This window comes from Sturnira hondurensis, unplaced genomic scaffold, assembly GCF_014824575.4.
Source record: "Sturnira hondurensis isolate 20B ecotype Veracruz unplaced genomic scaffold, ASM1482457v3 Scaffold0000022, whole genome shotgun sequence".
Classification (NCBI taxonomy): Eukaryota; Metazoa; Chordata; class Mammalia; order Chiroptera; family Phyllostomidae; genus Sturnira; species Sturnira hondurensis.
The window spans coordinates 1,890,715-1,912,857 of record NW_028072653.1 but is presented as its reverse complement, the minus strand read 5'-3'; the positions used below and the strand labels follow the sequence as shown (position 1 = coordinate 1,912,857).

General features: G+C 51.9%; 1 protein-coding gene across 2 annotated transcripts in view; it reads left to right on the top strand.

Annotated features, from left to right (window-relative positions):
- Positions 1-22,143, top strand: part of CCNJL (cyclin J like) — a 49,478-nt gene that overhangs the window by 14,998 nt on the left and 12,337 nt on the right. Inside the window, exon 3 of one of the 2 annotated variants that reach the window (XM_037064546.1) lies at positions 11,169-11,424. In XM_037064546.1, coding sequence (XP_036920441.1) covers positions 11,169-11,424 — 256 coding nt within the window. The remainder of the gene's footprint in view (positions 1-11,168; positions 11,425-22,143) is intronic. The other variant, XM_037065286.1, reaches the window with a different exon arrangement.

Here is a 22,143-nt window from a genome sequence, read left to right as displayed (position 1 = left end):
TCTGGAGCCCCTCTGCCTTTGCCGGGTTCAGAGGGCTGGGGAGAGTTGTGGTTGGTGGCCGGGGGTGGCCTTTCTCTCTACTAAAAAGGAAGCTCCGGGCTGCATGGCAGCAGGAGGGGTGTCACTGGCATTTCAGCTTCCTGTGCCACAGGCCACCCTTTGGAGAGTGTTGAAATAGGGTTCCGCGGACATGTTGGTTCTTTACCGAAAATGACTCCTTGGGTTTATGAAGCAACGGGACGCAGGGAGGAAGCAGGGTGATCCTCCGGCCTCGCAGGGCCTCCCAGGGCAGTGATGCGTGCTCCTGTAGCCTCTGAAGAATCTACTTACCCCTCCCCTGTCTTTTTCCTTTTCAATTTGCAAGTCTTTGCTTCCTGTTGGTCACCTTGGTTGCCAGCTACCCGGTTGCCTGTGGGGTTTCTTCACGTCTTGCTACTCTTTGTTCTCAGGGAGACTCAGCCCCTGGAGCTGTTTCCCAAGCGGCTGGCCCAGTGCCCGGAGACCCAGGCTCCCTCCAGAGGTGCTGGCAGTGGGCAGCAGTGAGGATGAGTGTGGCGCTGGCCCTGGTGGACAAACACAGGACACGAGAGTGATTTTCTTCTAGTGGCCACTGTGGGAGAGCAACTCAGCTCTGTGCTGTGCCCTGGGCTGTTTCAGAAGCAGTGTCACAGCCCAGGCCTGGCCAGGTCCTCCAATGTCCAAGTCCAAGATTGGCCACCACCTGCAACACGGCCTTGGCCAGTGCACTTCTTTTCCTTGGGTACTAATGCTGCCACTGCCTGGGCCCACCTCTGGAGGGTGGGCATCGGGGTGGAGATCCTCAGTCAAGTCACAACTGTCAGGGGTGGTAGTCCCATGAGAGGGAGGAGTAAGGAGTTGTGTGTGTGCAGAGAATCAAGACGGGAAGGGCGTAGTCTGACGCATGTCCATACTCGGAAGTTAACTCCAGCTGATGGGATGGCTGTTGATTTTTATGTTCTTTGTACTCATCTGTGTTTTCTGAAATTTCTATAGTTGGGTTCAACGTAACATTTTTTGGGAAGGAAAACACAAACCTAAACTATCATGTGGGGGCCTCAAAATACAGTGTTAAGAGTACGGAGTCAAACCCAGATTCAGATCTGTCATCTATTACCTGGGTGCCGTAGAGCAGGAGCCACCCCTGTCTGGGATACCAGGGTGTTGATAATCCCTACCTTGTGGGTCTGGTGGGGGATGAGAAGACAAAATGCATGGAGCACAGTGTCTGGCAAATTTTTGTACATACATATACACACACACATTTATGTACACAAATTATACATACATAATACGTACATATAAAATAGGAGGTTGTGCAAACCTTTTCATCACAATGAGCATTCCAGATACTTGCGAAGACCAGAGGGGAGGTTCAGGGAGCTTGGGATGTTGAATTCCAGGGGAAAGCAAAAGCTCTACCCTTGCCTTGGGGTGGCGTGTGCCTCAGTCTACCCAGTAGCAACGAAGGGTTACCGAGGAGGAAGCAGGCCGGTGTTCATGGAGGACTGGGTGGCGTGTTGCCCTGCCTGGCGTGGCTTGGCGGATTGAGCACTAGCCTGCGAACCCAGAGGTTCTTGTGGACATCCCAACATTCTTATCAGGGCAGTTCTGCAGGCAGAAGCTGTGGTTTTTAATCTCCGCGAGCTTTTTGGTAAATCTCTGTTTTAAGATGATCAGACCATTAGAAATCGAGCCAGGGATTTTTGCCAGGGTTTTGCCACGTCGATGCGCTGGGGCTGTTTTCTCCAGCACACCAGTGCGCAGCCGCCAGCACCCTAAAGTGCCGTTTCCCAGGACAGGCTCTCTGGGGGGGTCGCTGCTCTGTCTTCCCAAAAGGGGGTGGGGGGGTGATCATCGTCCGTGGATGAATACATTTAACCTAGAGTTTCCCAAAACAACATGAGTGGTTGTTTCAGGGCCTCTTAGTGGATTAATACATGATTTCATTTAGGAAGGAGCAATATACTACCCAGTGTTTCCCAAACCAGTGGCCCATGGAGCCGTCTTCTTTAGGGACTGTGTCTCGGGACTGAAGGCATCATGGAACACACATTGGGAGACATTGCCTTTTAAATAACTGAGTATAAGATACAAAATCGATCATTCTTTTTTTTAAGATTTTATTTATTTCTAGAGAGGGGGAAGGGAAGGAGAAAGAGAGGGAGAGAAACATCAATGTGTGGTTGCTTCTCACGTGCCCCCTTACTGCGGACCTGGCTCACAACCCTGGCATGTGTCCTTACTGGGAATCGAACCGGCGACCTTTTGGTTTGCAGCCCGCACTTAATCTGCCAAGCCACGCCAGCCAGGGCAACCCGCCGCCCAGTCCTCCGCAAACACTGGCCTGCTTCCTCCTGGGTAACCCTCTTGCTACTGGGTAGACTGAGGCACGCGCCACCCCAAGGCAAGGGCAGAGTTTTTGCTTTCCCCTGGAATTCAACATCCCAAGCTCCCTGTACCTCCCCTCTGGTCTTCATGAGAATGCAGAATTGCTCCTTATGATTAATAGTTTTAGTCTACCTAAGATTAGGAACAAGTCATTTTTTCTTAATTTTTGAAGTACTTGCTATTCCCCAAATTTGGAGGTTCTGGTAATTACTGAGCTTCTTTTGTGCCGGGAATTGGGGTCACAGAGCTGAACAAGATGAACCCTGTCCCTCCCCTTGCGATGGTTATTGTCCAGGGGAGAAGAACAGCGGAGTGGATGGGTGGATGGATGGAAGTCCTAGATGCCGGGAGGTATCCGACAGGGGCATGGCAAGGAGACTTTTCAGAAGTGACTTTTAAGGTGAGATCTGAAGGAAAAGTGGGTTAATTGTGAGGCAATCAGAAAGCAACAGTGCAGGACACCAAGGGTTAAAATGAAGCCTTCCCTTCCCCCCCTGGTCTGAGAAACCAGGGGTGACTGGCTGAACTTTTACAGTGCATGTGACCTTCAAACTCCTCTGAGGTTAGCCTCAAAAAGCCGGCAGAGCCAGTGTGTGAAGAGCACACGCTGAATTTCCCCGCTGTGTCCTTCAACAGAGACAGGTGGGGGGCCCTGCCCCGCAGTGCTGGCTGTGCGCTTGGGGTCTTTTGTACTGCTCTTGGGCTGGCCTGGCCCAGACTTCCACACATACCTGAGCCTGGCACAGGTGTAGAGTGTTTGCCACCTGCCAAGGTCAGCTGGGTGTGGGGGAGGGCGTTGCTCTCCAGAAGGCTGTCCAGGCAGCCCCACCCCTCTGTCTGCAGCTTGGTTTGGAGTTTCATGTGCATTGCGATTCACTTGTCCTTGGCCTTTCTCCCAATGCTGTGCCTCTCAGGTCATCATCCTCTTTCTACCCCCGGACTCCCAAGGAGAGATCTCGGGCAGCAAGAAGAGAGGTTGGTTTCAGGAGGACTCCAGCCTGTCGTGGCTCCCACCACCTTCCTTGCCCCCTAGAATGGCTCCTCTAGTCTCAGGAGTGCCAGGGTTTCTCTTTCAGGGGCGCAGTTTCCCCCATCCTGTTGGCTACCCCAGGGAAGGATGCAGGGCTAGGTGAGGGGTACCTGGGGGGAGAGGGCAGATCAGGCCACAGGCAGAGGGAGCATCCCCCCGTTGGTGCTGACTCGGGCCACCCCCCCCCATTCATCACGCAAAACACTCCATTCAACAGATACTCAGTGGCGCCAACTGTGAGCCCAGGGCTGGGGTACAGCCAGAACTGGGAGAGTTGAGGAGTGGCCCCCTCTCTCACGGAGGTCACAAATCTGGAGGAGCGGGGCGGGGGACTCAGTTTTCCCCAATACACCAGTTCAATAAATAAGCAGACACGTCCATCAACAGTAACTCTGGCTGTGGGACCACACGGGGTGCTGATGAGTGGCCTGAATGGAGACCCGAAAGCAGAGAAAGGGCCCAGGTGTCCAAAGTGGGTTCACGGCACAACCTGACAGTGGNCCCCCCCCCCCCCCCCCCCCGCCGTCTGAGAAACCAGGGGTGACTGGCTGAACTTTTACAGTGCATCTGACCTTCAAACTCCTCTGAGGTTAGCCTCAAAAAGCCGGCAGAGCCAGTGTGTGAAGAGCACACACTGAATTTCCCCGCTGTGTCCTTCAACAGAGACAGGTGGGGGGCCCTGCCCCGCAGTGCTGGCTGTGCACTTGGGGTCTTTTGTACTGCTCTTGGGCTGGCCTGGCCCAGACTTCCACGCATACCTGAGCCTGGCACAGGTGTGGAGTGTTTGCCACCTGCCAAGGTCAGCTGGGTGTGGGGGAGGGCGTTGCTCTCCAGAAGGCTGTCCAGGCAGCCCCACCCCTCTGTCTGCAGCTTGGTTTGGGGTTTCATGTGTGTTGCGATTCACTTGTCCTTGAACTTTCTCCCAGTGCTGTGCCTCTCAGGTCATCATCCTCTTTCTACCCCCGGACTCCCAAGGAGAGATCTCGGGCAGCAAGAAGAGAGGTTGGTTTCAGGAGGACTCCAGCCTGTCGTGGCTCCCACCACCTTCCTTGCCCCCTAGAATGGCTCCTCTAGTCTCAGGAGTGCCAGGGTTTCTCTTTCAGGGGCACAGTTCCCCCCATCCTGTTGGCTACCCCAGGGAAGGATGCAGGGCTAGGTGAGGGGTACCTGGGGGGAGAGGGCAGATCAGGCCACAGGCAGAGGGAGCATCCCCCCGTTGGTGCTGACTCGGGCCACCCCCCCATTCATCACGCAAAACACTCCATTCAACAGATACTCAGTGGCGCCAACTGTGAGCCCAGGGCTGGGGTACAGCCAGAACTGGGAGAGTTGAGGAGTGGCCCCCTCTCTCACGGAGGTCACAAATCTGGAGGAGCGGGGCGGGGGACTCAGTTTTCCCCAATACACCAGTTCAATAAATAAGCAGACACGTCCATCAACAGTAACTCTGGCTGTGGGACCACACGGGGTGCTGATGAGTGGCCTGAATGGAGACCCGAAAGCAGAGAAAGGGCCCAGGTGTCCAAAGTGGGTTCACGGCACAACCTGACGGTGGAACGCTAGGCAGCCGCGGACAACACTGCGGTGCGTCTGACGGGGACGTGGGACACCCTGGTAGACTGATCCCGTCCTGTAAACTTTGGCGCGGAGAAACGCCTGAGGGATCCACCTAAAACCTGATGGTGCGTCCCCCTCTGTGAGGGATTGTAAGTGATACTTGTTATTCGTCCCTACATTTGAAAATTTTCAGGCGAACACGTACTTTATATTTTGTAACAAGAAAAAGACTACTTCTGGGCAGGACGTCGGTGGGGCTTCGCATCCTGGGTGAGGACGCGGGACAGTTAGCACAGTGCTGGCCTGGGGATGTTATTGTTATTAAAAGGTTAATTCTGTCAAAGCAATAAAGGGAACCTCAGGGATACATTTTGAACGGGGCCTTACTACAGTGAGTATCTAGCCCCACTCTCTCCAGTTTTTCTTTCAAACTGGAAAGTCGGTAGTTGAAACACTAAAGTGGTATACAGTGAATGTTTTTTTGCAATCCAGTGTTGAAAAGCATGAGAATAGAAAACCATGTGGGGTTCCAGCCCTCAGAGATAACCAGCTGACACTCCAGTGTTATCTCACAATTCTTTCTAGCCCATTGCTACTGTTTTTAAAAATACAGTTAAAAACTACTGAGGTAACAAAAGCAGGCTTTTATAAGATGGGGTGTTTTTTTTTTTGCCTGGGAACTCCGTCAGGGTCACCTGTCCCTGTGCGACACCTGGTCATCTGCTCCTGTGTAGAGATACCTGTGTGACTCAAGTGATAAAAAGCCAGCCACCTGGGAGGGAGAGTCTGCCTGCCCCTGCATCCCTCTTCATCTATGCCCTCCCTGCAGGGTCTCTGCTGGCCACCCTGAAGTTGTCCTGGGCCCTGCTGAGAGGAAGGTCACCCTGCCTGGCTGGGTTCCCGACCCCCCCCCCCCCCCCCGGCTACTGCCAGCGTGCCTGCCAAGTGCCTGCCTAATCCACGAGAGAGCTTTGCAGGCCATTCTTTTGTTTCCAGAATCCAGGCTGCTCAGCAGAGGGGGCAGCTTCACAAGCCCGGCTGCTGTGGCCTTCAAGCTGACTCAGGTCAAGAGTGCTTTGGGGGGAATGCGGATCCTCAGAGCAAAGCCCTTGTGATGAATGCCTTTCCCCCTAATTGGGTTAGGGAAGTAATCAGCTGGATTCTCCAACTGACCGGGGCCGGCATGCCGGAGTCCCACATTGTTGTCCATTTGCCAAAGAATTGCCCTTCCCTGAGTGCTGGGGGGAAGAAGCTGAGGCTCCAGCTCCGAATTCCATTTGGCTGGAAGCTCTGTGGAGGGAGTGGGCGGGGCTTCCTTCCTGCAGAGGTCCCCAGGCTGGGCCTTAAACCCGCACACAGGCAGGAAGGTTCATTCTGCCGGACAAAGCAGGTTCCTCTGAGACCAGGACAGAGGCTCAAGGCTCAGCTCATCTGAGGTTGGATGGCTCAGCTTGAGGGAGAGGCCACTAATGCTAGCTGAGTGCTACCAGGTACTTTATAGATTTATGGCAGCATGACCCCCATTTTCCAGATGAGGGCACTGGGGTTCCGCAGTCACATGCCCACGGTCAGTAAATGGTGGACTTGAGATGGCACCCCAGGACTGCCTGACTCAACACACTCTGCCATGCTGCTCTCCATGTGCGAGGGAGGAGTGTATTTGGTACAGGGAGGGATGTCCTGTATTTATTTATTAAGCAGTTTCAGGCTCACAGCTGTATGAGCAGAAGATACAGAGATTTTCCATATACCCTCCTCCACACCTGCAAAGCCTCCCCCATTATCAACATCCCCCACCAGAGGGGCACCTTTGTTACAGGCGGTGAAGCAACGCCGACACATCACTGACCCTCAGAATCCATTGTTTACGATGGGGTTTGCTCCTGGTGGTGTACATTCTGTGGGTCTGGACAAATGTGTAATGACATGTGTCCACTGTTAGGGGGTCATTCACAGACGTTTCAGTCCCTAAAAATCCTCCATGCTCTGCCTATTCATTCCCCCCACAACCCCTACCAACCACTGATCTTTTTACTGTCTCCAGGGTTTTGCCTTCCTTAGAATGTCCCATAATTGGGATCGTATAGTGTGTAAGCTCTTCTTATGCCTTTTTTGGCTTTTTTCCCCACTTAGTCATATGCATTTAAGTTTCCTTTATGCCTTTCTGTGGCTATCATTCCCCCCCTGTATTCTTTGAGCACCTGTCTGCATGTCAGGCACATCCTGAGCACTGGGCGATGGTGTAGGCCACGTGGGCATGGCCCCTGCTGTCCGGAACTAGTTTAGCAGGGAGAGATGCACGCATGAGTACATACCTGACCACGGGGATCAGCGTGCGAAAAGAACAAGGGACCCTGAGTTGGAATGGGGAGGGGTGGAGAAAGCCTCTCTTAGGAAGGACGTTTAAACTGGTACCCGAGGGACGAGCCAAAATGAGGGTCAACAGCGTCACCAGCAGCCGTGTGGCTCTCAGAATCCTCCTTCCCCTTGAGATGAGCCTCTTCCAGGAAGCCCTACCTGCCAACTCCTTGACATGCATCGGTGCCCATAGCAGAGGTCCGTAACTTTTTCTTTTATGCACCAGTCGCTTCCTGTGAGAACCTGCTCAAACCGGTGGACTCTTTCCCCAGGGACTTGAACAGAGGGAAGATCTGCCGTGTGTTGCTTTGAGCTCTGTGCTCCCCGTTGGCACAAAGGAAAGTCCAGAGGGAGTTAAGCTTGGCCAAGTTGAGCAGGGAGGGAAGTCAAGATGTTGCCTATCTGACTTGTGTGCTGGGGCTTTGAACTGCCGTGATGATGGCTGTGCTGCCCGAGCCAAAGTTCACTTGGCTGATTTCCATTGGCTGCTCCTACAGAAAAGCCAGGGATCTGTGTGGTTGCTTCTCGTCCAGAGCCTGAAAGCCCTAGGGCTTAGAGGAGGTTCACAAGTAGCCTTAGGGGAGGTTCACCCACCCCCTTCGTGGGGGCTGCTGGAGGGTGGGGAGGTAGACTGCTGTTGGGGGGAGCTGCAGCCTTCCATCAGCTGCTGCTACCAGCTCTCTGGCCATAACCCAGGAGTTGGCTGGCCAGGAGATCGCGATGCCTGACCACTCTGCCCCTGTGGGTACCCTGCTCTAGACCCTGCAGTGGCTCCCTATTGCCCTCAGGACAGGCCAGATATCTTAGCAGGGCATACAAGCTGGGACCCTGCCCACCCTCCCAGCCTGCTTTGTCCAGGCCTACCCTTCTCTCTGTCTGCTTGTTCCAAGCATTCTAGATTCCCATATGGGACACCTGTGTGGCTTGGCAGGTGCGGTTTTTCCTGCTGAGCATTCCTTTCGTCCTGTGGTTTCAACAGGTCAAGCCCTGGACGTTCTTCCAAAACTTGGCTGCATTGATCTCTTTTCCCTGAAGTCCCCACGGACCTGCTCCTCTCTACAGATCGTCAAGCCTTCCGCCGAGGCCCCAGGGCACTCTGTTCTTGCCAAGGCCCGCCAGTCCTTCTCTCCCCCTCCCTCCTTCCATTTCTTCATTGATTAGTGTTCTGGCAGCTGACTGTGTTTTAGTCACACGGGGGTGGTGAGAACACAAGGATGAAACCCTGCCCTCCAAGAGTTGGAAGTCCCATGGTTGCTGGATAAATTCATCAAATAATGAAGATAAGGATGAAAAATACACAAAGAATTCACTCCACAGAGTGGGAGAAATGTTTGGAAATCATATGTCAAGAAGTCATATTGGGGGAAGAGCTCTTCTCCACAATTACAGAATAAATAAAAGGTTGTGGGGGGAAGGGTACACTGCAAGACTTCCAGTCTCAGATCTGTTGCAGGTGAAGTAAAGCCTCCCGGGGTGTTGTTGTAGGACTGTTTCAAATGCAGGTTCCTTCCTGTGTAAACAAACATAAGAGAGGAACTAATTCATTCAGGCTTGGAGCACTTTCCATGGCAAAAGTAGCAAAGCCCTGGGGCTCCTGAGAGCTGTGTCCTGGCCACAGGCTCTCTGCGGAAGCAGCCAGGAGAGGAGATTCCAGCATGAAACCTCAGTCCCCTTCCCTTTCATGGGAACGTCTCCCTTTCAGCTCCCTCCAGGAAGACCGGGGAGTAGTGGGTGAGGGCTCTGGCCGTGGCCATAGGGTTCCTTCTTCGTGTTGATCAGTTCTGGTCAGCATCTCTCCCACTGGGCTGTGAACTCCTTGTGAGAGGGTGATGTGTCCATTTCACATTTCCTAACAGCGTTATTGAGATATAATTCACGTACCGTAAAATTCACCCTTTTAAAGTGTCCCGGTCAGTGACTTTTCGTGTATGCAGAGTTGTGCAAAATCAACACTATCTACTTTCAGAAATGTTCATAATCCCCCAAGAAAACTCCTTCCACATCCTTTAGCAGTTAATCTCTCCCTTCCTTTGACCTCCATGCTCGGCCCTACGTGACCACTAATCTACTTTCTGTCTGTGTGCATTTGCCTGTGCCGTCCATTTCATGTACGTGAAATCATGCACTATGTGGCCTTTTATAACTGGCCTTTTTTTCTGCCTTCACATCATATTTTCAGGGGTCATCCATGTTGTAACATGTATCAGCACTTATTTCATGTTGGTGGCCTAATAACCTGCCATTGCATGGATAGGCTATATTTTGTTGATCCATTCATCATTGGATGGGCATTTGAGTTGCTGCCCTTTCACTGTGAACTCCGGAAATGCTGCTGTGAGCGTGCATAGCCGTGGTGTTGTGTGGACGTATGTTTTCTTCTCTCTTGGGTGCACACCAAGAACTGGAATTTCTGGGTCTGGGGTAAGTCTCCGTTTCACGTTTTTCCAAAATGGTTTCCCACAGCGGCTGCGCCGTGTTGCTGTCCCAGCCACAGAAGGAGGGTCCCAGTCTGTCACATCCTCAGTAAGCGTTTCTGTTTGTTTTTCTGACAGCCATCCCAGTGGGTGTGTGGTGGTATCTCCCTGTGGTTTCGAGCTGCCTTTTCCTAATGACTGAGCATCTTTTCATGTGCTCATTGGCCGTTTCTGTGTATTTGAGGAAATATCTCTTCAGTCCTTGGCCCCCTTTTAAGTTAGATTGTCTGTCTTTTTATTATTGAATTGTAAGAGTTCTTTATATATTCTAGTCTCTTTACTGGTATATGACTTCCAAACATTCTCTCCCATTCCGTCTTTTCACCTTCTCGACAGTGTCTTTGAAGCATGAAAGACTTCAATTTTGAAGCCCAACTTAGCTGTTTTTGTCTTTTGTTGGTTCCGCTTGTGATGTCATAGCGAAGAAGTCATTGTCTACAGTCATAAAATTTTGCTTCTGTTTTCTTCTGAGGGTTTATAGTGTTAACCTGATATTCGGTTCTGTGTCTGTCTTATTCCACGTTGTATTCCCAGTGCCTAGCATAGTGGCCTGATGTACAGAAGGTACCGGAAACTTACTTAGTGAAGCGAATGGATTGCTGTCTCTTGAATGGATGAATGAGTGAATGAATGAATGAACGAATGCACAGATATCTCCTAGTCCCAGAGCTGTTGTTCATGCCTCGATAAAACTGCCAGCTTCTCCTTTCCTATTTTGATCCATTTCTGCATCTCTTTGCTTTCCCTGTTTCACAAAATGTCGCTAAGACATTTCCTAAATAAATGAATAACAACTAACAAGTTTTTTACATTGAGTTTTTTGTAAGTTGTCTCTCACGGTCCCAGCTGCAGAGGGAGTTAAGCCATGGGCCGTGAGAGGGTACTGTGTGCTAGGTGCTTCATGTCCCTTTTCACTTTAGCCTTAGCTGCTGAGGAGGAAACGGGTGAAGGCGGGTGACCAGGGGCCCAGCTTGGTTGAGTAGCAGAACCCGAATTTGGATGTGGGTCCCCTGGGTTCTGCTGTGGCCCGCGGGTCTGCAGTAGCTAGCCTGTCCCTGGGAATGGAGCCGATTGTCTCCTTCACCTGGCCCTGTCATTGTGAAGGTCCCCAACACTTTCCGAGCCTGTGCTGGGTGAGGGTGGATGGGACCGGCTCCAGGAGTTTCTGGGATGAAGGGGCTGTCATCCTGGGGCTCGAAGAACAGCAACAGGGTATGAAAGGAATCGGTGCCCCCTAACCAGCCAGCAGGTGGGCTCCCACCCCTGATTTTTCTGGGGCATCCGAGGCTCTGGAGAGGCAGCCCTGACCTACCCCACCCCTTCTGCCCTGCCTATTCCAGGAACTGAAGCTGCCTACCTTCCGAGCCCACTCGCCGCTCCTGAAGAGCCGCCGGTTCTTTGTGGACATCTTGACCCTGCTGAGCAGCCACTGCCAGCTCTGCCCCGCGGCCCGGCACCTGGCCGTCTACCTGCTGGACCACTTCCTGGATCGCTACAACATCACCAGCTCCAAGCAGCTGTACACCGCGGCGGTCTCCTGCCTCCTGCTCGCAAGTACGTGGAACTCGCTTCCTCCCCTGGGCCGCCGCCTCCTCCGTGCGCCCGGGTGCTCCCAAATCTTGGTGTGTCTCCATGGCTGGTGCACATCTTCTGTGTTCATCCTTAGCTGAGTGGGAACTGATATTATTAGTAATAACCATCGACATTTTCTTTAGCATACGTACCAGGCTGAGCGAGAAGGGTTTTAGCCTCTTGATCATAAAGAGTCCACACAGTGACCCTGGAGACAGACACTTTTAGTAGCCCATTTTACCAAAGCACAGAGAGGTTAGGAAACTTGCCTTGGGTCACCCAGTTCGTATATAGCAGACAAGCTGTGAGCCCAGAAGCGCAGTGTCAGGACCTTTGCCATCAACCCTGTGGCACCTGCTTCCTGGTATGGGGGGCAGGAACCTTAGCAACCACTGTTCCCGGAGGTGTTCAGAAATGTGACTGCTTGGTTGGGGCCCAAGCTGGACCTATTATGTCGTCAGCAGATAGTTGGCCGACCTGGTTGCAGCCGTCCGGGGGTTTGCATCGTCAAAGAGGCCTCACTGAAAACACAGTAGAACTTTGACCATCTGTCCGCCTTGGTAGGGATTACTGTAGGACCATGCTGCTGCTTGGGTCATCTGCTTGAAACACAAGCCTGCCACGCCACCTTGCCAGAGAAAACCGCCCCCTGGTCGACCACCATCCTGAGGGTAAAGGCCCCCGGCAGGGTCCTGCCTCCCTGACCTCAGGCCTGTCTCCTCTTCACTCCCTGGGTTCCAGTCAAGCGCCACATCCTCCCCCACGTCCCCTCCCCCACAGAACTTTGCACATGCTGGCACCCCCAGGAAAGCCTTTCCCCCCTGCCCTGGGCAGGTGAGGTCTCAAGAGAGCCATGTTTGTTTGTTTGTTTGCTTATTATCTTCACCTGAGGACATGCTCATTGATTTTTAGAGAGAGGAGAGGGGAGGGAGAAAGAGAGGGAGAGAAACATCAATGTGTGAGAGAAACACTGATCGGCTGCCTCTCGTATATACCCTGACCAGCGACTGAACCTGCAACCTAAGTATGTTCCCTGACTGGGAATCGAACCTTCGACCTTTTGGTTTATGGGAGGACACTCTAACCAACTGAGCCACTCTGGCCAGGATGGCATTTCGTCCCTTTAATCAACACCCACCTCCCCGCTAAGCAGTTGAGTTTCAGGGAGGAGAAGGAGGCTGGCGCAGAATAAGACCTCACGGTAATACTATTTATGGGATAAATGAAATGAATGGAGCGAGGGTTTCTTCGGACCTGGATGTCCACCCTGCCCCAGGTCGCCCTTAATGCAGTGGAGTGGATGCCCCGAGGTGGCCCAGCCATGGAGACATTTCCTTGACAATCTAGTATTTTCTTCTTAAAATTCGATCAGATTTGACGGTCTCCACCGCAATGTGTGACTGTCCTGTTTTATTGTGTGGGTGGGCTCCCCCACCCTTGAGTCCCGCTGATGCCACGAGGAGACAGCACCCGCCCCCTCTGTGGCTTTGTCTGCCCCTGGCACACTGCCCCGGGCTGCCACGAGCACCACCACCCAGTTCCAGGAGCTTTAGGCCTTTCAAAACTCTGTGTTGTTTTCCACCCTGGCACCTTCCACCTGCCGTTATTTATAATCCCCTTTGGCTGCTTTGGCTTCGCAGCCTCCTGGTTTGTGCTTTTCTCTACCTTGAGCCAGCTTCATTTCCCGTGTGACAACAGAGGAGCCAGCCTGGCTGCGTCCGCCCTGGTTGCTACTTCAAAGTCCCAAAGCAACGCGCAGCTCTCTTTGGTCTTGGGAAGAGATGAGGGGCTCGCAAGCCATCCTTGTCAGCGAGGGCAGAATGGGCATCACATTTCAGGCGGCCCAGGAGGAGCCTGCTCCGTGGCCTTTGGCCTGCTGCTGTCTGTGATCTTCGGGCTGCATCGAGGCCCACTGGGGGCAGGGGACTTAGATTTCTCCCCCAGCGTCTGTCTGGGGAGCTGGGATGTGAGGGGCACACTGGAGACTCCTTTGTGCTGCTGGGGCCGGGGCTGAGGGAGGGGGCCCTGCAGGCAGAGAGGCAGACGCCCCCACCCACATGTCTGAGGGCAGCAGCCGGCCTCGGGTGGCAGGACGGGAGTTTTCAGGACACCTGCCATCTGCTCGGAGGCCCAAGGAAAGAAAAGTTTCCATGACAGCCTGAAATCCTATTCATTCGTCCCTCCCCTCTCCCCACACGGACTGTCCGCTACAAGGGGGGTCACCTTGCCTCGAGACTTTGAAGTTCTGCTAATTCTATACCAAATAATTCCCAGATAGATAAGAAGAGCCACAGTTTTTCTTGCCCCACCTGTCAGTGCTTAGGTTTTGAGAGCTGCTTCCAGATAAGGGCCTTTGCACAGATGGAGCCTTTTTGCCTATATACAGGCCCCTCTGCCCCCATAAAATGAGTCAGTCCAGGACCCGTGTCTACAGGCCTGTGGAAGGAGGTGGGAACAGAACAGCTTATAGGTCTTTCCAAGGTGGACCAGTGGCAAAGCCACCCCACCATCTCCCTGTGACTGAGTTCGTCGTTTGGGTTTCCTCCTCAAAAATTGAGGAGATGCCCCTCTCTTTTCATCTTTCATGTAGCACCCCAACTGCCTTGTGTTATTATGTCATTAAAAGAGTAACTGGAGAATACGGAAACCCAGCAACGTTCAGGGGCGTTGGCTTTTAGGCGAGTTGACTGGGACAGTGTGACATCAGTATCCGTCATTCTGGCCAACAGCAGCTGTGTCGCTTCCTGGTCCTTTTCCTTCTGCCCAGCCCTGTGCCAGTCACTTCACATGCACGTCACATGGAACCTCCACAAGCAGCCTCTGGTCATGCTGCCATCTGCTCATTCCGCAGGTTCAGAGAGGTTGAAAAACTTGCCCAGGGTCACCCAGCTCAGTTTTATTTGTATTCCTTTTCATTACGGTAAGATTCATACCACAACATAAAATTAACCATTTTAACCATTTTTAAGTGTACAGTTCTGTGGCTTTTTTAGTGCAAGCGCACTGTTGCCCGCCGCCACCTCTGTCTGGCCACAGCACATGCGCGTCGCCCTCAGAGGAGCCCTGGTACTCGTTAGCAGTTGCTTCTCGTTCCTCCCCACCCACGCCCAGCCCCTGGCAAACACTGACCCATTTTCTGTCCACCCAGATTTGCCTGTTCTGGGTATTTCCTATAAAAGGAATTCTGTAGCACGCGGCCTTTTGTGCCTGGCTCCTTTCACTCGACGTTTTCAAGGCTGTCCACACTGTAGCCTGTACCAGTACTTTCCTCCTCGTGATGACTGAGCACGATTCGGTTTTACGGATGTATCTCCTCCAAGTATTCCTTTGTCTGTTGATACCCACTTGCGTCATTTTCACCCTTGGGCTGTTAGGAACCGGTTTTGTCTGAACACCAGTTTTCACGTCTTGGAGGTATAAACCTAATTGTAAGTGCTGGTAAAATGGTGATTAATTCTGTGTTGCCCCTGTAGAGTAAACTTGGCGTTTTGCTTTTGCCTGGGAGATGACTGGGTGCGTTGAGTCCTTAGCCCAGGTCACAGCGCAGCAAGAGAACGGAGAGAGGTAGGAGAAAGCCAGAGGGCAGGAGTCGGGACCATCAGCCTTCGTGCTAGGGTAGCATGGCCTTGAAAGGAAGCCCTTCTTGTCTGTGGGGCACAGCCCCGTTAGAGCATATCTGGATACCCTATGGGTGCAGTCCCAGGTCAGGACACGTACAACTGTCAACCCTCGAATGCAGAAATAAGTGGGACAGCAAATTGATGTTTCTCTCTCTCTCTAAAATCAATAAACAGATCCTTGGGTGAGAGTTAACAAAATTTTTTCAGTACGAGATACACTTTTATTGTAGAAATTCCAAAAGGTGAAGAACCTACCTAGTGTAAAAATTAGTTCTCTCTCAAAATCATAGTCCCATCCCCACAGTTTGCAGTGTATTCTTCCATACCTAGGTTTACTTGTATGTTTTCATAATGGGGAAAATCTGTTTTCATTTACGAGGTGGGGATAGGGGGTTGAATCATAGGAACCGCTCCAGATGTGAACTGGGATGTCTATTGCCCATCCCAGTCACCACAGGTAACTTCTGGGAGCAGCAGGTTCTTGTGTCTTGTTCCAGATTGGTCCAGTGCGTTTTCTAGAAGTGTGCTGAGCATGTACAAACACACGGTTGAGCCTCATGATTCGAAAATTCCGTACCTGTGAATTTGCCTGCTCGCTGAAGTTTATTTTTAACTCCCAAAGTGGCACTCGCAGAACTTCTGCGGCCATTCACGGGCACATGCAGAGCTCCCACGAATGCAAGTTCTTCCTGCGTCTGCCCAGCTGAGACAGAGCGGGGCAGCGCCCTGCCTTCTCCCCGCAGCTCTCTCACTTAAAACAAGTCCTTTTCTCAGTGTTTAGTGCCACGTTGTCTCACTTGCGTGCTCATAGGTGATTTTGCTGAGTAAAAGCTGTCCAGTGGTCCTAAGTGTAAGACGGCCATGGTGTGCCTTTTGGGGGAAAATATGTGTGTTAGGGAAGCTTCACTGGGGCCGGAGTTACAGTGCTCTCGGCTATGAGGTCCATGATAACAAATCAACAAAATATTACACGGAAATACACAAAACAAGGTCATGCACCGATCAGTTGTGATCAGAGACTCACAGGAACCCTGCCCTGTGTCTCCCCCAGGAGTGTGGTTCATTGTTCACTAGCTCAGTGTTGCAGTGACTCTGCTGGAATTACTGCGAACAACCAGAATCGACTGTATGTTACACAGCTGGGCTCCTACCTAAGGTGCTTGCTTCGTAGTATATCGGGGAGGTCTTTCCCATCAGGCTGTGTGCAGTTGCCTTCCTCTTATTGACAGCCATGTCCCATGATTTACACACTGACCTCTCTGTCAGTGGTTAGTTAGTTAGACTGACGTTGGGTGTTTTCTTCACTACTATACACAGTATGACGACTGTCCTTTTCCCTGTATCTTTGTACACTGGACTAAGTGTCTGGAAGGTACATTCCCAGAGGTGGAGTTGTTTGGGTCAAAGGGTAGGTGCATTTAAAGTTTTGATAGCAAGTGCTAAATTACCTTGCAGAGTTCTCAGCAAAACCCACACTGATGAGATCCCTTTTTCCCTTAAACTGACTTAATTTGTGGGAGTCTTTGGAACCCTGCCTTCCACCTAAATAACAAACTATCAGAACAGGAGCGATGTGCCTTCCCCACCCTGGCCACTCGCTAGTGTCCACTGTGGCTTTTCTTCTGTGCTCTCCGCAGGGCATGCATTTGCACTCTGCCTTCCTGCCGGGTCCTGCCTGGGATGTCCAGGTGAGGAATGAGTTCCCAGACCAATTGCTTTGAAGGCTCCTAAAGCCAGAAATCATTAGCCACATCTCGTAGCACTGGTACCAGTGCCCGCCAGGTACTTGGTGCTGGCTGGGCCTTGGAGATTCTAGAAGAGGCCCCTCTCTCAGCAAACCACCTGCCTGCACGCTCCAGCACTCACCCCTGCATCCCTCCTGTCCCCTCCTCCCTGGTTTGATCGTTTGGCAACTGTTGCTTCTGAGAAGCAGCTTCCCTGAGAGCAGGGCAGTGGGGCAGGATGGGGCCACCCGCTGGAGATTTTGGAAACCTGAAAGCGGTCTTACTTTTACTCTGTTGGAAAGTATGAAGGATGGCGCTGTCTCCCATCCCTGGGGAGGTGAAGCCCACCGGCTCTTCATGCTGGGGATGCTTGAGATGCCTCTGGGCAGGTGTAAGCAGCATCTGAGGGGGGGAGGGGGCGATTTTTCCAGGCGGCCTTTTTCAGGGGTGTATTTCGGACAGAGCGTGAGGTTTCCTTACAGGAGTAAACCCAAATCTGCAAGGAAACATAGCTGCCACCAGGCAAGCGATGGTTTAACAGCTCTTTGCGTCTCATGCAGCAGTGCCCGGGAGGAATACGGCATTTCTTCCCAGCCACGGTTTCACGTTTCCGAAGTCAGGATGGGGCTTATGTTGGGTATGTGCCGTGAAGGGACCGTCATTGATTGTGTCCTCCGAAAGTTGCTGCAACGGGATGGGGAAACCTTCTCGTTGGTGGCAGCGCCCTGGAGGCCACCCCAGCACAGGGTGGACTGGAAAAGGGGGTCTGTCCCATTAGGGCCCCACTGTGCGCAAATCCAGGGTCGGGGCTGCAGGGTCACAGCACAGGGGGCGAGGACAGGGTGATGTTCCAACTCCTGTTGCCGGCTCTGCAGACTGGCAATTAGTGCTCTGTCACAGGGAGGGTTTCCAGCCCCGTCAGGCAGCTGGCTGGGCGGGAGGTGGTACAGTTTGTCTTAGCAGTCTACTGCACAGGCCTGTGTGTGCAGGGACTGGGGTTCTGGGCTCTGAGGGTGGGTTTTTTGTTTGTTTGTTTGTTGTTTGCTCTTTTGTGGAGGCATGAGTTAATTGAATGTGCAGTGTGCTCAGGAGCCCTTGACCCCACACAAGTAAATCATTCAAAAACGTCCGTTTGACCTCTGCTGTATGCCAGGTGCTGTGTTCAGCCCTGGGGAGATGGTGGTGAGCGGAAGGAATGCGGGGTCTCTGTCACTGAAGATGATTCATTTCGCACCCATGTACCTACTGTGTGCTGAGCCTGGAGACGGGAGCCCAACACAGACCAAGTCCCCATCCTAAAGAAGCAGCCTTCAATCCAGGCTCTGCCAGCAGCCTCTGGGTGTATGCCAAGAATAAGCTAATTGCCCTTCTGAGAAAAACCCAAGTGCCCTTCCTGTTGGGAGAAGAGCCTGGCCCACACGGTGAGCGGGAAAGCAACCGGGACAAGGACGCCAGGCGCCGCATCCGCTCTCCGTGCTGTGTGCGGTGTGGCTGCTGGAGCCAGGCATTTGTTTTTGCTGCTTTTTATTTGCTATAACCTTGAACCCTACCTGCAGTGAGTACTTGTGTCTGGTAGTACCGTGTCCCCTGTTCACAGCCAGGATTGCAGTATGCCCATTTCCTGCTATTGCTGATGTGGAAGCAGGCACTGGAGTCCTTTATTCATTAGGTCCCTTGGCCCTGGGATTGTAGCTGGTCCTTGCCTCGCCCAGGAGTCTCCACACAGTGGAGAGTTCACTGCCAGGATCACAACAGTCTGCCCTTCTCCAGGTTCCCCAGTGGCCAGTCAGCGCTGGTACCAGCGAGGCAGCTTCAGCTGGTTTTAAATCCAATTTCAGACCCGAAGGAAATACACCAGCTCGTTATATACCCTGAGTGGTGAGAGGAGAGGTTGTTTTTATGGTGGTTGTGTTTGCTTGAATTTCTGAGACTACCTTCAGGGAGCCTGCCTCTCTCCCTGCTTCCGAAGTCTTCGTTTTAATTATAAGTGTCTCAGTGTCTAGACAGGAAGTCTCTTCTTTGTCACTGGCATGCTGGGTTTCTGGAACGCTTCTAGGAAAGTCTGATACCTCTGACCTGTGGGCACTTGTAAAGCAGATTTATGGCAGGCTAGTCTTGGACTAGGGCAGACCCGTGTTCTGGAACCATTTTTGGCATTTATTATCCTGCCAGTTCTGGCTTGGAGGGTCCCATCCGTGGTGGCTTGTCTTCTGTGAAGTTTAAGCTGTTTTTCCTCAGCAGGAGAGTAATATGTGTTTCTTGCAGAAAATTAGAATGTAGAAAAAAGTATAAAGAATAAAAGTTAGTTGCAAACTCAGTACTTTTTTTTAGATATACTCAGAATTTGAGGGTGGGGGACAGATTCCGGCCTCAGTGATCATGGAATGGCTAATATTTAATCAGTGGTCTGAGTTCTTTGCATGGGGTTTACTCATTTACTCCTCATAACAATTCTGTGGATTGGATTGCCTTAAAAATTAGGTTAGTTTTCACGGTTCGATTCCCAGGCAGGGCACATTCCTGGGTTGCAGGCTGGTTCCCTGTAGGCCAGTTCCCACCCAGCAAGGGGACGCACGAAAGGCAACCATACATTGATGTTTCTCTCCCTTTCTCCTTCCCCTCTAAAGATACATAAATAAATAAAATCTTTAAAATATATCCTGACTATAAAAACACATATTTAAAAATATATAAAAAATAAAATAAATTAGGTTAGTTTTTTCCATATGATGGCTCTAATAGTGCCTAGTTGTCCTTGTTGTCATTCAAAACGCTTTTGTTCGATTGTATTGTGACAGCTGTCATATCAGTGTGCATTTTTTAAAAACCTATCAAAATTGGTGAATTTCTGAGCAGCCATTTTAATATTGAAGGTGGAAGAAAATACACAACATTTTTGGTGTATTATGCTTTATTATTTCAAGAAAGGTAAAAACACAGCTGAAATGCAAAAAAAAGATTTGTTCAGTGTATGGAGAAGGCGCTGTAACTGATCAAACAAGTCAAAAGTCATTTGGAAATTTCTTGGTACGAGTGACATTTTGGCCAAGTAATTTTTTGCTGTGGCCTGTCTTATGCATTGGAAGATGTTCAGCAGCACCCCTGGCCCCTAGCCACTAGAGGCCAACAGTGCGAGATAGCCAACTAGTCAAAATATCCAAATCAGTCAAGTTATTGGTAAAAATAGAAGGTGTGTCTTTTATTTTATGGGAAAAACATAATGGAATTTTTGGCCAACCCAATAGTAGGCAGCAGTATTTTCCCCAGTTGACTGGGGAGGAAACTGAGGCCAAGTAAGTTAAGTAACTGGCCCCAGGGTACATGGCTAGGATGGGGACCCAGCCTGGCTGTCCCTGAGTCTTTGTTCTCGGCTACTAATAACATCAGTGGCCGCCTTTGTCTTGTAGATTTCACTTCCTTTTGTAGCTGCAGCAGGAAGCCTTGGCCAGCCCTGGAGAGGCTGCTGGGAGACCCCAGCTCTTGCCTTCTGAGCCACATTAGCTGACCTGGGTGAGAACTTCAGCCCTCAGGAGCCAGTCTGGTGTCTGGAAGCGGCTCCCCTTCTAACCTGGACAGAGGTGGCCACAATCGCCTCTCCTTGCCCTTGCTGCTCCCGGCAGAGGTTGGAACAAAGGACCCAGGTCCCGTGATGCCCATGCCTTTGGCACTGCTCTCGCATTCTGCCCTTCCTGAAACCACGGCCTCACAAGGCCTGGTCTAGAGCAGCCACTGCCAGATAGGTGTAAACGTCCTGCTCGGCAGTGACCTTTGTCGCAGGAGACAACTCTGCTTCTCTGCACAAAGCCCTTGCTCCACCCTGGCTCCAAATGTCAGCTATCTATATGACATATTGTGCCTGCCCCATGGCCCCTGCTTTTAGACAGTCAGTGAAATTATTTGGGTCCCTTATGAAGAGGAGCACAGGAGGAGCCAGAGATTTGCTGAGGCCACCGCGTGAAGTCACCGCACCAGTTCCTGCAGCCTGAGACAGGCAGAAGGGAAGCCAGTGTGTGACCCAGCTGGCTGGGTGCCACCTCTGACCTGGGAGGCGTTTTCAGTTTCCTCTTGAAAGAAAAAAAGGCCCAGTCTCGTCTCTAGCCTGTTTCCGAAGTTGTACTCAGGAATTGACTCAGCCTGTGTGAAATGTGTGTTCATTCATTCATTCTTTCAGTATCTGTCGAGGGCTACTCTGTCCCAGAGACCAGAGTTGCAGCCTTGCTTTCAAGAGGAAGGAGTGAGGTCCAGGAAGGGCGCTTGTTGTTTCCTGAGGAGGGCAGTGAGCTCAGCCTGGGAAGGCACCAGACCAACCCAGTGGGCCCCTGAAGCCAGGCATGGCTGAGATTGGAGCCAGTTTCCCCAGGACATTCTGTGACCTCCGGGTCCCTGGGGTAGTGAAGATTTTGGCTGAGCCTGCAGCAGGTGTTCTAAGGCGGAGTAGCTGGGTCTCTCCGGGCTCCCCCCCCAGCCCCGCCCTACTCCGTGGTCTTGCAGCCCCTCTCTTCCCTGAAGACGGCCATAAAAACACTGTCTTAGAGCTGGAGGGTTTGCTTGCTCTGGTTCTCTCCCCTTCATGAAATCCTACCAAGAAACAGATCTGTCCTTGAACCTGTGATGAAGATTGCTTGGTTGGTCCTGAATCCTGCAGAGGGGTACAAAGCAGAGTGCGTTCCAGTGTCTGCAGAGCGCTGAGCGCCCTTCTCAGCATGCCGAGTCCTGTGCCATCCTCACCAGGTTCTCTGTCTTCCTCTGTCATTCACGGTGCATAGGCCCCAGACTTGCCCCAGACCACACAGCTGATGGGTGGCCCCGCCTCCCGGAACCCAGGAGGGCCATCCTCTGTGTGCTCTGCCCTTCTGTGCCACATCAGGAAGCGAAACGGCCTTTCGGGGGTGCTGGCCTCAGAGTCCTTTCCTGCCTTCTCTGTCAGCTTGCTCAAAATCTGTCTCCTGGTTCCTTGGAAGGGCCTTTGTCTGCTGGACGTATGAGCAACGCACCTTTGGGGAATAGGCAGGAAGCACCCTTCCTCTGATAACTATAAGACGCCAAAGAGTTCTTTGTTTTTTTAAACATTTCTTTTTTTTTTTAAAGATTTTATTTATTTATATATCTTTAGAGGGGAAAGAGAGAGGGAGAGAAACATTAATGTATGGTTGCCTTTTGTGCGTCCCCTGCTGGTAGTTGGCCTGCAAAGGACCGGCCTGCAACCTAGGCATCTGCCCTGGCTGGGAATCGAACCGCGATCGTCTGGTTCGCAGGCCCGCGCTCAATCCACTGAGCTACTCCAGCCAGGGCTAAGAGTTCTTTGTTTTTTGATGAAACGCTGGCTGGTCCTTCACTGTAGGAAGCACACCAGTAGAGACTCTGTCTTCAACTTCATTTCCATCACTGGAAGAGAAAAC